At 40.2% G+C, this 17,012-nt stretch overlaps 1 protein-coding gene across 1 annotated transcript in view; it reads left to right on the top strand.

Annotated features, from left to right (window-relative positions):
• The first annotated feature begins 2,095 nt into the window (after window positions 1-2,095).
• sdc2 (syndecan 2) overlaps window positions 2,096-17,012 on the top strand; it is a 47,346-nt gene continuing 32,429 nt past the window's right edge. Inside the window, exon 1 of the mRNA XM_031295900.2 lies at window positions 2,096-2,525. Coding sequence (XP_031151760.1) covers window positions 2,466-2,525 — 60 coding nt within the window. The 5' untranslated portion in view covers window positions 2,096-2,465. The remainder of the gene's footprint in view (window positions 2,526-17,012) is intronic.

The raw sequence follows: 17,012 nt of genomic DNA, 5'->3' as shown, positions 1-17,012 counted from the left end.
CAGTTTGTGTTTTCAAATATTATGTACACTTGCGTCTAGCACCAAGGCAATTATATTCTCATTTCAGCCAAATTATTATGGATACATGTAAGAATTTAGGATAGCACCACCAATTCACACATACCTCTCTACTACAGTCTGTGTTACACACATTTATACAGTAGGTCTCTGGTCTCTGTGTTTGAAGGAAGTTGCCTTGTATATCTGCAGAACTGACTTGCATTATGTGTAGCTAATGGTGCCTAAGGAATTTAGTTTGGCAGTACATGTGATCAGGGGAGTTTAAGGTTTTAATGTGCACAAAGGGCAGACTGTTACCGGGTGGGATTAGTGGTTTTCAAAAGGTTTTGGGAAAATGCTGTTCCCGCTGGTATGAATGGATTTTAGTGATCTACAAATTTCACTGTGAGGTGGAAGATTATGCTGGCAAGCTTGTCATCAGTAGACCATTTGAAAGCCGCAACTTGAAAAAAAAAAAAATTTGAAAAATTGCAACTTGTTTTAAATTAATTGAATAATTACAAAATTACCTTTCAAATCATGCATTAGTTGCACTAATGACTAGTTGACTGTGAAGCAAAAGGATATGTGTTCATGCTTACAGCCTTTTTTTTTATATAGATTTTGCACACAGCTTTATCAAGAAAACAGGAGATTCCTAAGAGAGAGGGACATTTAACTTCTGACTAATCGGTTTCTTTTGAGCTGCTACAACCTGTAACCAGGGGCATCGGACTGGGGGGAAAAAGGGGACTGAGTACCCAGGGCCCTCATGTGAGGAGGGCCCAAAAAGATGCTAGAATGAATAGCTGTGGATGCAGGGAGGGGCCCATAGAAAATGCCTTTCTACAGGGCCCAGAATTTTGTGCTACGCCCCTGCCTGTAACAGTGAGAGAGGAAGCTGTGAGGTAGAAGTTTCTATCTTGCTAATAGTTTACAGAAGATTTAGATTACTTTATTGTCCATTATATTTGCATAAAATAAAAAAAATAAAGAAAATTGGCACTGGCATATAAAACAACACACAGACACACACACACACACACACACACACACACACACACACACACACACACACACACACACACACACACACACACACACACGGTGTACACACCCTCCAAAAACATTTGAACTGTCCTGTGCTCTGACTGTGACTCCCCCCACCAGTGAAAACACTTAATCAGCATTATGGTCCAAGTGACCCCCTACACACACACACACACACACACACACACACACACACACACACACACACACACACACACACACACACACCATAAACAACAATACTCAACATATACAACAATACACAACAATTGTGCGTCTTAAAATATTAAAGTGACCAAGTGGCATGTAAATCTACCAAAACATCACAGAAATGCAAATTCTAACAATAAATAAATGTGTTGAAATTTGACAAGAAAAGAAAAACAAATACATTTAAATAAGAATGCAGGTACTCAACCCTCTTTTTCAAGCAACACCTCTTCAATGATGTATAGATTATGGGGGGAGTTATTCATTTATACCAGCAGGGGGAGACTTTGCCCACAAATGGCTGAACTCAGTTGGACTGGGGGGCGTCCTGGTCATAAAACAAACCGATGAAACTATTTCAGTGTTCAACTCCATCTCTATTGTGTAGTGTATGTCTAACAGGATGGTGTGTGTATTTTTATTCATATATAAAGACTGGTGCATTGATTTCATGACATGCCTAAATACAGCAGCAATCAACGACTAATCAGATGTGTTCATAAGTAGCTGCATAATAGACACGAGACTTGATTGGAATTTAGTGCAGTGGCTGAGTGAAATCCTCATTAGGGTGCAATTAATGATCGTTATCTAGATGTGGAGATAAATGGCTCAATTACCGGTAGTCTGTTTTCCGACCTCCCCAGCAGAAAAAAATACAATAATTGATAGTAATTTCTATAAGGACTTACGGCACGTCAATACAAAACATAATTGGTTTGTTGTGATTGTCGTGTAATTCCTGGCTACTTTGTCGCAAGTTCTCCCTCGGTCTCGCGGTGACATGGCCGAAAAGAGCGCACGCATATGGAAGAGCGTCAGTCGTGCTCGTGCTTAAAGCTTTGTCCTCGCTATTTCAAGAGAGCGCTGAGGGGGAGAGGAGAGCGAGCTAGGTGTCTCGTGCGGATTTCACTGACACAAGGCGCACGGAGGACTTTGCAATTAAACTGTGCTTATTTTTACGTAGTTTTTGTCAGATTTACACAGAAAAGAAAGAGAGAGAGAAAAAGAAGTGCCTGGAGAGAAGGGGGGGGAGGAATAACCAAAACGCAACACGTATCCGGTGGGATCTCACTCCTGAGAGAAGCGGCAGGAGTTGGAGCGAAGGGTGCAAGGAAGGCGAAAGGGAGAAAGAAGAAGAAGAAGAGGGGGAAATTTTTGACATTTCGCTCGTAACAACGCGTTTGAATTAATTAAGAGGAATAATGAGAAACGTTTGGATAATCTTGACCCTCGGGCTGACCGTCTTCCTCTCCGGGGAAAGGGTAAGTTTCTGGAAAGCAAACTTAAAACGGGCTAATAGCTGTGGGGGAGAAAGGCAACTTGGGTCCACGGTCGGACCACTTGCTGCTGCTTTTTGCACTTTGTTTGAGAAAACCCTCGGAGCATTTGTTGATTTTCGTGTGTTTTCCTCTTATGTTGTGCAAAACACTGTTATGGTATGATGGAATAAACGATGAGAAACGTTTTATTTGCACTTTGCCGAGAAGTCGGACTGTTTATCCATTGAATCGTTGTGCCTGAGAACCAAGCAGACAGACCCATTGCTGCCACTTTGCACAAGACTCAGTCTATGATAATTATATTTAAATCATATTAGATACTGAAATATGCATGACGAGCTCAAATGGAGCCTGTAGAGGTCAATGTGCTTCTCAGTACTTGCCTGTAGGTGTTCAGGTTCAGTTTTTTTTTTCGTAACATGGAGCACTACTTTAAAGGGCTCTAAACCTATGTGGGTAAAGTTTATTCAACGAGCTTTTATCTGTTGCTTAAACATCTCTTTCAAAGCTATGAATTAATTGCATAACCACTAAAGACACATTTTAGGGGGACGCTTTAAAAATATCACATGAACTGGGAAGGTTATAGACTAGCCTACTGTATATGCCTTTAGAAATGAAGGATATGATCAACACATTGACTATTAGGGAACACAGAGCCTCTATATGAGCATTCTAGCTGTATTGCAGTGATTATGTTTTTGATTCATAAGACTGCTGTGGACAGGTCCCTTCTCACTGAAATGGATTCATTATTGAGTACTAAATGTTATTATTATTATTATTATTATTATTATTATTGGACAGACAAATAAACTGTTGTTTTCTTCTTCCTTTTGGTGGCAAGGATTGAATGGTTGTGACATTTAGTTAATGTGGCTCATTTGAGCAGTACCCTAACTTGTATTCTCAATGCATCTTTTCCCCTTTTGTATTATCAGCCTAGTTTTAAACCCACACATTGCTGTTGTTTCCTTGATCCAGTTTCAGGTTCAAGTCAGTGTAGTGCCTGAGTGTGTGCATCACCCTGCAAATCAGCCGGTCTGTTGGAATGACAGATTTTGGTGCTTTCATGTGCAGCCTCTGTCATTATTGTCCCCTCCTGTTGTTTCTCTGTGGGTTGTGACTTGTCGCTTGGCGCAGTGCCTCCTCCTATGTGAGAGCAGCTGATTAGCTGATTCAGACACTGTTGTTTTAATGACTCATTGTTTTGCACTAGGCCACCCTAAGAGTACTTAATTTTATTTATTTTTTAACATGTTTTCGATGATCTTCTTTTTTTTTTTTACACCAGAGCTGTGTAACTGTCCACAACAATTAGGTTTGTTATTGAACTTTGACTTCTTTGACTTATCATCATCATGTATATCATGTTTATACAATGGTCCAATATACACAAAGTGCCCATAAAATGGGAAATATAAGAGGACAGTACTTGTACTACAGTGTCCACAATAATTAAAAGTCTTGCCAGGGGAGCACTTTTTGCAATACTACATTGGATTGCAGTGCAATTATACAGGCTGATATTTTCCTGGCCATATAGATATAATATCCCAATCACCAAATCCACCAATATGAGATAACCCATTACAAGAATATGGCAGGATTGGCATGCTTGACCATAAACATCGAAATTACTTTACACGCACGCACACACGCATGCACAAACAAACACACACTTTAACCTGATCAATATCCACCTCCCCATTTTCTATGTCCCCTGAAGGCCTCACTGGAACTTGACACGTGACATTGATTCTCAATATTGGCACTGGTGTTGACAAGTGGTTGATAACCTGCTTTAGGCACATATGTCTATGTTTTAATTACCCCATTGCATCACATGGGTACAGTATAACACACTACAGTATAACACTCGGCTGCTTTTAATAAACATTCAGATAAAACTCACTGCTCCTGGCTTAAAATCTGGATTTTGTCTAGAAACCATTTATGATCCTTATTTCTTTTTTTTGTTGGCTTGCCTGCTTATCATCTTACTTAGCAAGTAATGGTTTGACAGTAATGCAACATGTGAGATTTCTGCACATGTTGAAGGAAAATACTGTTTTGCAGGATGCAAAGCACAGTGGAGCCATGCTGCTGTGTTATTATCACATCTCTAGATGAGGTCAACATAGTGAATGTTGGACTGCAACGGTCTACTCTCTTCTCTCACATTTTCCACTCCTCTCCTTTCAAGAACTTTTGTGAACAAGTAGGAAGAGTTTGGCTGGGCTCAGCCAGGCTGTATATTCTCGGCCCACCCCGTCGTGTTTCGGTGCACGCCACTCACCAGATGTTGTGGTCTGTAATTTGTGTCATGTTTTGGTGGGAAGCGTGGGTGTTGTTCACCTCCCTTTTACATCTGTGATTTACATGGGGGTTCTGAGTGCTGTCTCGTACTCTGATCCTGGACTCAAAAGAATCACTTCAGAGGAGGGTGGGGTTGGTGTGAGCCTGGCTTCTAAGGATGGTTTGAGAGGGGGAAATGGGAGGATGGAGGAGAAACAGATTCAAAATCACATGGAATGTCTCTGTTCATGTTCAAGGAATTCTGGAGGCAACCAAAGGAAGAGTTCACATATCGGTTTAGTTTCTTCTCCTGGGCATTTGTTTTGGATTGACCCCATTTATGAAGATGACGAAGGTGAAAGCTGTCTTGGTCTTTTCTCAAAAAGGGCAAGTGAGATCGGATTGCTATATGACAAACTACTCTCACATGGTCCAAAAGAAAAGACATGCTAAGCCTGAGAAAAATCCCTTTATAGTATTTCAAGAGTGTAAAGGTCATGCAAGCAAATACATGACTTCAACTTGAAGCCTTTGATGGCTTAGTAGGGAGGGGGAAAGGTGCAGGCTGTGTATTGTGAGTGATGTATTATCTTGGCCCCACAGCAGTATCCCAGTTTTATTTTCTGGCTTAAATGGAAGTTTTCTGCTGATTTGGTGGTAATGAAATGAGCAGCAGAGACGCACACGCTGACCTTCTTCACAACTTAAAGACTGTCTAGTGCATTTTTCCAGACAAATACTCTCACAAACATACACATACACATATATGCGTAGATTGATCTGAAGTCTATATGAATCCTAAAAGCATGTTATTTTCCTCTAAATGAATGGTGTGTTTTTTTTAACCTCCTGAAACCCTCTCGGAGTCTACTGAACTGATTGCAACCCATCACCGTTTCACAGCCCAAGGCTCTTAGAGCCTGCATGAGGTCTGTACATTGGACATTTTCTCTTAATTCTTCAGTCATAAAAGCAATATGCTTCATCTAAAGCACTTCATTGCCAATGTGCTTCATGATGAATAAGTAAACTGCCTGTCTGTAGTGGGTGGGCAAAATATGTACCCTCTTCTCTGTCATTCTGTATTCAAGAGGAGGTAATGTAAAGGGATAAGCGCAGCAAGGAATAATATGCAAGGATACAAATAAAGAATGTAATAAAAGTTGAGGTGCAAGACGGTAATGACAGAGCAGAGACATGAAAGGATGTAGTGCCACATAGAAGCAGAGGCCAGATGCTGTCCTGCGACTGCAGCTTCTCCTGCTGTATATTTAATGATGCTCTTTTATTTTGCATTAACCTAGAATTCCTCAAACCGAAGACACAACTAGCTCCCCTGCATGCAACTGCGTGTATTTTGTCTGACTGTGAAAAAGCCTATTGCTTTCTTTTTATTTTTGTAATAAATCCACCACTGACACGCATGGGAACACCGAGTTTCTTGCTCTGCAGAGCAACCTACCTCCTCGCTAGTGTCCGACCCTTCAGGGGGGGTGCATTCACTCGGTCCCTGTCTGCCAAGCATTATGCAATCGCTAATGGACTCTACATAAGGCAGGAGGCAGGGGCTGCTGGACCACTGAAAGCACAACAGCAACCACCACCGCCCCCCTTTGCCCCTGAATCCATCTGTGTCCATGCATGAGCTCCTGTTTTGTCACCATGCAAGCACAAACACAAGTAGATAAACACACATCCGCACACATGGTCTCTTGCCTCCCCAGTGTTTCTATTTTTCTGTCCCTCTCTACATTGTGCCCCTTTTGCCACATCTCTCTGCCAGCATGGTGAAGATGCATCTGGAAGGAATGAAGGGAAAGGGTATATTTTTTTTCACACAAGATACATCACATTTTTTCTCTTCCCTTCCCTTAAGATGTGAGTGCTTGCATTGAATTTGCCGACATCTGCAGGACGTATGTGTGTTTTGAAAGGAGCTGCTTTGCTCTCCCCTCTCTCCTCCTCCTCTCTTGTTGACGAGTTGGAAGAGGCTCTTACTTTGGCAAGGACTTGTGCATACTAGTAAAGACTCACAAATAGCCAAACTCTGTTGACTGTGCATGTGTTTGTGTGTGCTGGTTTGTGCATCTGTGCCTTTTTTATGTCCCTCTGGGTTTGTGTGTGTGCGAGTTTATAGCCACGTGTTTAAAATACACTGTCATCCCCGCCACCAAGGCAAAGGGAAAACACATTAGGGAGATGTGGCTGCAGCGAAACCGGCGACAGCAGCACTGCTTTATGTTGGGCCACAGCCACTCTTAGCTAGCAGACTATCAGAGGCTGCAACATTGGACTATAAAAGCGTCTGCATGTGGCGATCTGGATGAAAATATTTAGACATAGTAGACCTGGAGCATTACTCTTTCTCTGTACCCACCCTCCTCCTTCCTCCCTTTCTTCTATTTAATTAGCTTAGCAAATGGAAACTTCCTTGGCAGGACGGCAGTTGAGGGGATTGTGGTTGTGACAAAGAGAAATGGGGAAAACCCTGTCAGGACGTCTGTTTTCTTCCTTTCTTTCTCTTTTTTTTTTTTTTTACTGCCTTCCAGATTCAGTCGGCAGGAGAAAAAGAGGGAGATGAAGGAAAATGAGTGGGGGAGAAGTGTGAACCCTGCCTTCCTTTTGCTGTGTGAGGTGTGAAAAATGTCTAGCTTGGCAGGGGGTCAAATGAAAGAGACAAACCCATGTGGTAAACGGAGCGCCCCGAGTGATATTTGGTATGTGACCACAGGACAGGTCTGCTTTGGTAACAGTCTGTAAGAGTTTTAGGAATCTGCTCTGTTCACTTTCCAGTTACTGCAAAAGATACTTTGTGCTTTCACCTTATTCTTATGTGATTTAAAAAGGTTTTCACATTTCTTGTTTTACACTAGTCCACAACCCAAAGATATTCAGTTCATCATATAAGACAGAGAAAAACATTTAATCCTCACAAAGCAAATGTTTGGTGTTTCAATTTTTAAGCAATGCCAAACATTTGTTTCAGCTCTGCTTTGTTGAATCTCACGCATTATTGCAATGCTGTTGACTGGAATTTATACGGTCCAGAGTCTATATGCCAAAGCACGTAAAAATCATCGTAAGAATTGTACATTGTTGGGTCGCTGCAATTTACTGCAAAGCTGAATTAGACAGCTTTACTCTATTTTTCCTGTATTAAATATCATTAGCGTGGATTGTGGTCGATTCAGGCTTTGTTGGTCGGCTCGTTAAAGGATGAAGTGAAATCAAATGCTGCTTGTGAAACTTTCTTGGTTGACTTTGTTCTGCTGAATAGACAATGATCTTAGGGCAAAATGGGTTCCATCTGTATACTATCCCGAAAAAAATGGCAGACATTTGAAGCCATGACGTCAGCTAGGTTTTTCCATGTAACTCCCAAGATTGCAGTGGAAAATGGCACGCCACATTTAACACATCTGTGCTCACCCATATTTACGAGCACGCTTTATCGTCTCTAAAAGGCGCCAAATTGATATCTGCACTGGCGTTCCTCCAAGCAGAAAAAAATGTACTTCTAATGTCTGGTGTTTCTATTATCCCACCCCCCCCCATCTTGACTCAAAACGGCAGCAAATGAGCGTGAGTGAGTGAGTGATAATAAGTAAATGAGTGAGTGTGTAAATCATGCTTTCTATGCAAGGTGTAGCCTATCACCAAACACAAATTATACTTCATGCAGTCATTTAATTTAGAGCTGTTTTCATGAGAAAACTCTGAGACTCCAGAGGGTATTTGGGAAAGCTGATGAGCTGGATAGAGACATTCATTAATGAACTCCCCACATAGCACATTGCACTTTTTCCTCTAAATGCATGCTTGTGTGTAAACTCATCTTGTTTTAGTGAAAAGCAGTGGCTTTAAAGGCTGCAATTGAGAGCTCATGAATATTCATTATTGAGATGTGTTCGTCATTGTAATGGATCACAAAAAAAGAGGAAGTAGATGTGTTTCCATCCCTGTCTCCACGTGGGTAGTCTCCTGAATGCTTCCAGCTTTTAATAATGTCCTTATGAGCACATAACCTGTAATTTAATAATAAGATGCTTGGAAAAATGTGCATTTGTCTCCAACAATCCATATTCTTGGCAAAAACAAACATTTGAGTCTAAAACCGTACTTACATATCCTAGTTCCTAATCTGAGTTTATTTTCAAAGGCAATGGTGAGTGCTGATTTTGCTGTAGTTTGCTTCATTTCCTTATTTTGATTTAGAAGAACCATAATGTCAAGACCCTATCCATATCCAGATGTTCCTTTGTGCTGTTGTGGCAGACATCCGATGTTTGAAAGTCTAAACTGTGACCACATCACCAAAGCAGTCCAGACAGTGACTCACACTGTAAGACTGTATGAGCTAACGTTGGTGAAGCAGGGGCCAAATTTATAAAGTTTTTTTGCTGGGCACTAAAATAAAGAAAATACTTGGAGTGGAGTTTCATTTGCTACTGAGGATCAGACTGAGGGCCTTTTCACACCAAGTATTCAATAATTTATAGTCTGTAATCTGAAAAAAAAAACAAACAGGTGTGATTTTATGTACATGACCCCACACACACACACACACACACACACACACACACACACACACAAATAATTTGCAGTGGAAAAAAGTAAAATCTGTGAACACAGCTCCTTCTGTGCTCTGTGAATGGAAACTCGATGGCCTTATTGTTGTTTCTATTCGTTTTTAATTATTTTCTTCTGCTTTCTTTTTAGTTTTTGTCATTGGTCATTCAAAAAGTTGAAATACACAATTAAGATATAACACCATGTGCAACATACCAATGACTTTAAATGTATTTACTTTTTTTTTTTCTCACTAAAAATCACAGACTTGATATGGAATGTCCTTAAAGTGAGCCTATGTTACTTCTGCAAGTGGCAATTACTGCCAGTTATTTTCTTGATTAATAGTTTGATGTTTTGTGTGAAAGTGAAAAATGCCCGCCCAAATTGATGTCTTCAAATGTCTTGTTTGCCTGAACGACCGTCCAAAACCCAAACATATTCCATTTACTGCCATAGAAGATAAAGAAAAACAACAAATCTTCACATTGCAGAAGTTGAGAAATCAAATGTTTGACAGTTTTGCTTACAAAAAGTTAATCAACTGTCGAAATATAGTTGCTGATTCATTTTCTGTTGTTCCAGCCCTAGTTGTCTTACAGAAACGGAAAATGAGTAATGTTTATAATGTGTGACTTAATTGACTAAAACATGTATAAACTTTATATACCACCCTAAGAGTAACATTACTTGCCTGCACAGTTGACATCTGGACTGCTGTTCTACATTGTATGGCATTTTGATATTGCCAATATTCTTAAATTCATTTCTGGCAGTACATTTGACACACAATTAAATGTGAAGCCCCGGGTCAAATTGCATGCCTTCTCAAACCCCACACTGTCTCCCTGCTGTGGTTGTTAACGTGATCAGAGGCACTAATGTGGCGATTCTACCAGGCGAGTTAATCTTCACTAATGCATTCTGTTAACAGCCATCTGTGATCTCAACTGCGACTGTAAACCCTTTCAGCAGAGCATGATGCTGCATTCAGCGCCCCAGCAGTCAGTCCTCCATTACACTAAGAGATTGGGTTTATTATCCAGCCCACAGAGGCTTTAGACCAGAGAAACCTTGTCAGATGGAATCCATTTTGATTTTAAATGCAAATATCGCTGACACGCTCATTGCCGGCACTCTCCTTATGGGTGAGACCACGCAGCCCTCCTTGACGGGTGGAAAATTTCAGGGAGAGGTCTCTAAACAAACAGAGGCTGCCAGTAAGAATGTGTCATGTCCACAGTCAGGTACATGGTTGACCCTTTGACTTCTTTACTGGAAATCTATTTTTGCATGGTTGACTGTGTTCAGGTTGCAGGCTTCATTGTGTGGGGTTTGGAAATTTTAAATGTAAATGTAAGGACACAAATCAGTTTTTACGCCATCCTCATTGACACGCTGTCTCTCTCTTTTTGGATTTCTCTATTTTGGTCTGTCTCTTTGCTTTCACCCGTCTCTTCGGCCATCTCCGTTTTACTTCCACCCTCAAAAATATAAGGCCTTTTGACAGCGACATCAGCCGAGGTCATAGCTTCACTTTAATAATCCATATCATTTCCATGCTATGCCTAAACAAGTTTTCATGGTATAATGGAAGCAGGCAGGCACGGTGCAAAGCTTGATTACTTTGATGATGATAATTTGTTTAATCAAGTGATTGGGTGGCTGAGTGGAATGGCTGCATGACCACTATCCTCCAGACTTAGCAGGATATCCTTTCTGTCTGGGAGTCTCTTGGCTTTCCCAGCACAGCCTCTGTAGGGCTTTTCAGATTCATCACAAAGAATTACATACTGGATATATAAAGAGAATAAGGGATCTTCAGAAGCTTTAAGCAGCTTTAAGCCTCATAACATTTTGGCTAACTTAAGTGATTGTCCCCTATGTCCAGTAGTGCTGTTCAATTAACCCTTGAAACAGTTTTTAAGCAAACACAGGAGTAGTTCTTTATTTATTCTTTATTTTTCAGTGTCATCGTTGAATTAAGCCAAACTTAAAGGTGCACTGTGGAGTTTACATGGAGACATTGTTTTTATGTGTGGGTCCCTGTTAATCGTATCATGAACACACACTAGGACAACTAGGAAAATAGTTGTAAATTATAATGTCTGCTGTGACTCAGGAGGAGCTTTGTGAAGTGCTATTGAGTTGCATTATGCGAAGACAACCCAGAATATGCTGCGCTGCTGCTTTGGCTTGACTTCAAATCTTTGTCTTATGAGTCCTCCCAACGTTTTAGAGGTGGAATAATGAATTGCTGAATACTATTTTACATAAACGTCTGAATGTTCTGATCAAAGGGAATCTACTTTCGCCATATTATGAGAACAATGCATGTCTTGCTGAATTTTCTCGTAGCTATAACTACGGATGTCACAATACCAAAAATCTCGTAGGGGGTACCAATACCAGCAAAAACGTACACGATACTCAATACCAAAGTCGAAACATGGTGTGTAAAAAAGAAAAGAAAAATAACTATAATACATACATTAATTCCTTTTATTTAAACATTTGAACATCATAAAAAAAAAAACAATAGTGGCAACTATGGATGTCATGACAGAAATGTAGTCCTCGATACTAATACCAGTGAAATTTCATGATTTTTGATACCCAATTCGATGCCACGGTAATTTTAGGATAACAAGGATAACACTTGGGGGGGTTAGGACGGATAGTGTCATGTCACTCTTTTTTCACTCTCAGTTGTTTTTTAGTTTCAACGTTCTAATGGGTTTGAGTGGAGGGGGAAAGGAAAGCGTGATTTACATGTAATCCGGAGATACAAATCTAAACAGCAAGCATGTTTAGTTGTTAACTAATTAGTTGTTAAGTTAGTTTACAGATTTACGTTCTGTCTGGGATCCAGGTGAAGTCGGGAAAGCAGTTGCTGTAGATGTATGGTAAAACCGTGCACAGACATGAGGCGCTCGGTTTTTCTGTGCTGGCCGGCTTTCTTCTGCTTCTCCAGCATTTAGCTGCAGACTAGAACACTTGTATGCGTATACTGCCCCCAAGAGGTCCAGAAGAATTGCATCCCCTAGTACCTATGGTAATGTAGAAAAACGAGTACCGTCACATTTTCTGAATTTTGGTACCTACTTGGTACTGAAGTACTGGGTCTCGTGACATCCCTAGCTATAACTGTGGTTATGTCAGCTCTCCCTCTTTAGAGACTCTCTTTTTTTATAGTGAAATTGTGGCATCCTGCTTTTACAGTGTGCATCTGCACTGACCTCGCCACATTTTAGCTGCCTACACATTCTTTGCATCAACACACACACACACAGCTTTGAAGTGTCTATTGAAGATTGAAGATGTCTTTTTGAAGATAATTGCTAACTGTCACAGCTTCTGCTTTTGTTTAGTGTGGTTTCACTTCGCTATGTGTGACTTGGTGACCACAAGAGAGTTTATGACACATTTTGTTAGACCTGCAGTGCAAAAGCTGCTGCAAACATCTGTTGCCTGGTGGGTTTTTGATAGTGGCTCCTGTTTAGTGTGGGATGTACTACCACAACCTCTGCTCCCCAGCTTTCACAGCATATATCTGTCCGTTTTTACTTGAGAGATCAGTCTTCAAAGTTTTATGCACGTAACGTGGAGTAGAGCCCAGTGCTTCGCCTCTTATTGTTAAAAAAAAAAAAAAAAGAAAAAGAGAAAATGCTGTGTCTTAACATGTCTTTTGATGACTCTTGAGACCCCAGCATGCTCAGCCCATCAGTTAGGGGGTGGTAAAGTAAAAACCTGGAGTACAGGGTGGAGCGCCAGTCGGCCAGCATCTTGTGTTGTTTCAGGACCTTTCAGGAAAGCCAGACTACAGTCTTCAGAAACCACACATTCTTGTAGAATTACAGCACAGGGAAAGAATTGGGAAAGGCCATATAGTGAGCAGAGGTTTGGCAGGAGCATTAAAAGCCATTTTTAGCTGCAGAAGTTTTGTTAGTGATATCGGTCCTGCATCTAAAGGAGTGAGTGCAAAAAGTCACTCTCTTCTGTGAAAGACTGGGCTCTTGCAAATTGTGTGTTATCTCAGTTGAAAGTGTGTTTTCTGTCTTGATAAATTGGCACTGTTTCAAAGTCTCAGCTTATTCTTCCACAAAGTCATTAAATATTGAAAATGCAGCCTAACTGTGGTTGGAGCACTGGGCCTATTTTGGTTGCCAGAATTCAATTATTTACATTGGATGGAACATGAATAAGAATTTCGCCCCATCATTTCCAAGTATGAGCCAGAGGCTAGAAGACTTTTTTTTTTTTTTTTTTTTTTAAAGTCGCAGAAAATATCCTCAAACCAATACATTATGGTTTTGCTGTGACATTAGGGATGCACACCTCATCCTGAAAAGTGGGAGAGTGTGAACTTATTTATTTAACAGCATAAAAAAGCAGGCAATCCTCAGAAGAGTCTTTCCAGTTAGGGGCAAATCAAAGCTGAACTGCAACATATAATGCACCCTGGAGGATATCGGCTAGAATGATGTGAGCCGTTGACTCATATTTTTGATCTTACTTGTGGGCTGTTGTTTGGTTGATAAGAGAAGAATGCATTTAGCATCAAGCAGCTGGCCTGCATATGTTAAACATGAAAGCGTTTTTCTTTTTGTTGTTTGTTTCAACTAGCACAGGAACTGAGCGCAAGGATGGCAATCTGTGGTGTTTCTGTCAAACATCACTCATACACAGAGACACGCAGATGTACATTACAATGGCTTCCTCTTTGTGTGATTGGTGTTTGATCCCTAAGGCAGGCTGTATTCTCCAAACAAAATCACCTTTGTTATTTCACACTGGTGAAATGATGGGCTTATGAGCTAAAGGAAGTGCTCTAGTTTTGCCTAGATGGCTGCAGCATGTGCTGTCTTGTTCACCAACATTGGTATACACCATAATCTGTAACTGGTCAACATTGGAGTTGTAGTATTTTCACATTGTTTAGTCTATCCAAGAGTCCAAGGTGACCTCTTCAGATTGCTTGCTTTTTTCCGATCAAAAGTCCAATATCTATGGAATGTGATGTGACATATGATACAAGGACAGCAGAAAAATCATCACATTTGAGAAGCTAGAAACTGAGAATGTACGGTATCTGTGCTTGTAAAATGACCAAAACAATTAATCAATTTTCAAAATTGAATACTTTTTCTACAGAACGACTAATCAATTAATCAGCTAATCGCTACAGCTTTACTTGCAAGCTGTATCTGCTCCTACTGTAACTGCAAGCAGGTTAAACTGGTATTGACGCCATTGTATGGACAGACCTTGTGTTGCAGTGAGTATTTGTACACCAATTCTGATTAAGTTTGGACTACACTGCTAAGAGGTCTGAGGTGCTGTTCAGCCCACAGCAGGCTAATCTTCAGCATCTGCCAGATGAACCTCAGGTTACTCTTCAACACTGTTGATCCACACAGGTAACCGTGTTACGGTGGACAAGTGGCCTGTGGCTTCATTCTTTCCACTCTGTGGCTGAAATGTGAAGTTTGTCTCCTGTACGTTCAGTGCTTTAGCTAAATAGGAAGTTTCAATGACTATATTGTTTAAGCTAATCATGGTCTTTCAAGGTTCATGCGTGCACATTATTACTGCAATAATTGACTTTAGTATTTGGCTCTTGGTTCTATGTCGGTGGGCCTTACAGTACTTAAAACTCCCTGCAGAAATTAAACCTACACTGTGTTAATATTGCCAAGCAAACATGACATTAAAAGGAAATCCTTTGTCTGTGTTTGAAGATATTTTAGGTTGAAGTTTTCATATTGATGGAGACTAGAGATTTAAAAACCTGTGTAGCTGTGGACCCTACGCTGAGTCTGGCACCCATAATTAGACACCATTAATGTGCAATTACATGAGTCATGCTTAGCCCAGATTGCATCTAGTCACTGTTCATACTTAAGCCCACTAAGAGCTGACCTTTTTTGTGTCATGCTTTTCAACTTGCCCATCTTTTGAACAGAGATGTCCTGCCATGGCAACGCTCAATTACATTCCCACCTTGCTCTGACTTTAAAACTACCAGAGCTACATCCACATTGCTACGTTTCATTTTTTTAACAGCATTTTGAAACAAAAACGACTTCCGTCCACACAACTATCCATATTAACACGTCTGACAACACATATTGCGTAAACGTAGCTAAAGATATGTTTTTAATCAAAAACGTATTAGTGTGGATATAGCCTAAAATGGTTATAAATAAGTAAAACATTGCTTGAGACTTGAGGTCTGAATGCCTGTTCATTCAGGATCATAGAGGATATCCAAAATATTTGGGGGCCATTACACCATTTAGCACCTCCAGCATGTGTCAAGACATTACAACACTGCATATATTCAGAGCGTTGCCCCGCATGAGTACTCAAAGTCTGTTTTTAGCACCTCTTCACTGGCAGTTTTGACAAACAATAAATGGATTTACAATCCATTGCATGTCGTGTAGACTTATAAATGAACTCAATGTAGCTCCTGGCTTTTAATCATAGCGCTTTACATAACACCAACGTTTTTAAAATAGTGTAATAAATGTGTCAGTAATTTAGTTGTTGTTGGTGGTTGATAGCACATTTTGTCTTTGGTTTGAATAAAGGGGGATTACAGTGTTTTTGGCAAGACATTTTTTTTCTGAGGCTTAATATCTTAGCATGACACAGAATAATGACTTGCACATCTACATCTGTAACTGCAGTCATCTGACATCATCATATGACATGGTGGCCCGGACTGGATTAGAGCCAGATGATGAAACCCTCTTCAAACATGACAATGCACTGATGGCAGGAGTTTTCATTTGGTCAGAAAAGCAATGATACACACATTGCTTTGCTTAGGTTATGAACCAGTATTAATCAGTTGATTTATAATCCACTGTTTAGGTCTTAGTGTACAGAAGTCCTGACGTACCATCCCGGCTAGCCTCTGTTCCACTAGCTTATGTTACTCAACGCAATCTAATCTCTCATTCAGCATTTCTGGCATCGGTTTAACAACGAATTAGTGTTAACATGTTTTGTCAGCATACAAAAAAACTACAGCTCCCATGAAAATGTACCAGCATAGCAACGTAACTGTTTTGTCCATATCCATAATATCCACCAACACTCTCCTATTATTGGCATTTTCCTTACTCTTTAGCTGTAATCTCTGCTGTTTTAAAACACTCCACTCGCTCATGGATTTGCCTCTTTTGTTGACCTGCTGACCTGCCATGGTCTAGGTGTTATAGGCAGCTACAAAACATATATAACATAATATTGTATACAAATTAACATAATTACTACTTTGAATTAGGTGTTTATACTTCTGTAACAGTACTTGGGAGTTGTGGTATCACTTAGGCTCTCTATATAATAGTGTTTGTTTCATTGTGATCATAGTATAACAGGAAAGATATATAATTTAATCTAGAATAAAATTATTCAGACTATAAATCTGTGGTCATTATTCATATAAACATAATGTAACAACTGAAATTTCAGCAGTGTGTTTATGAATCAGTCTCTGTACATTTTGTAACATAAACACATTGTGCCCCAGACATTCTGACTAGCTGACTATTATTATACTCTGTGCATACTGTAGGAGACGACACTTTG

Source organism: Sander lucioperca, chromosome 14 (assembly GCF_008315115.2).
Source record: "Sander lucioperca isolate FBNREF2018 chromosome 14, SLUC_FBN_1.2, whole genome shotgun sequence".
Lineage (NCBI taxonomy): Eukaryota > Metazoa > Chordata > Actinopteri > Perciformes > Percidae > Sander > Sander lucioperca.
This window is presented reverse-complemented; position numbering and strand designations above follow the sequence as displayed.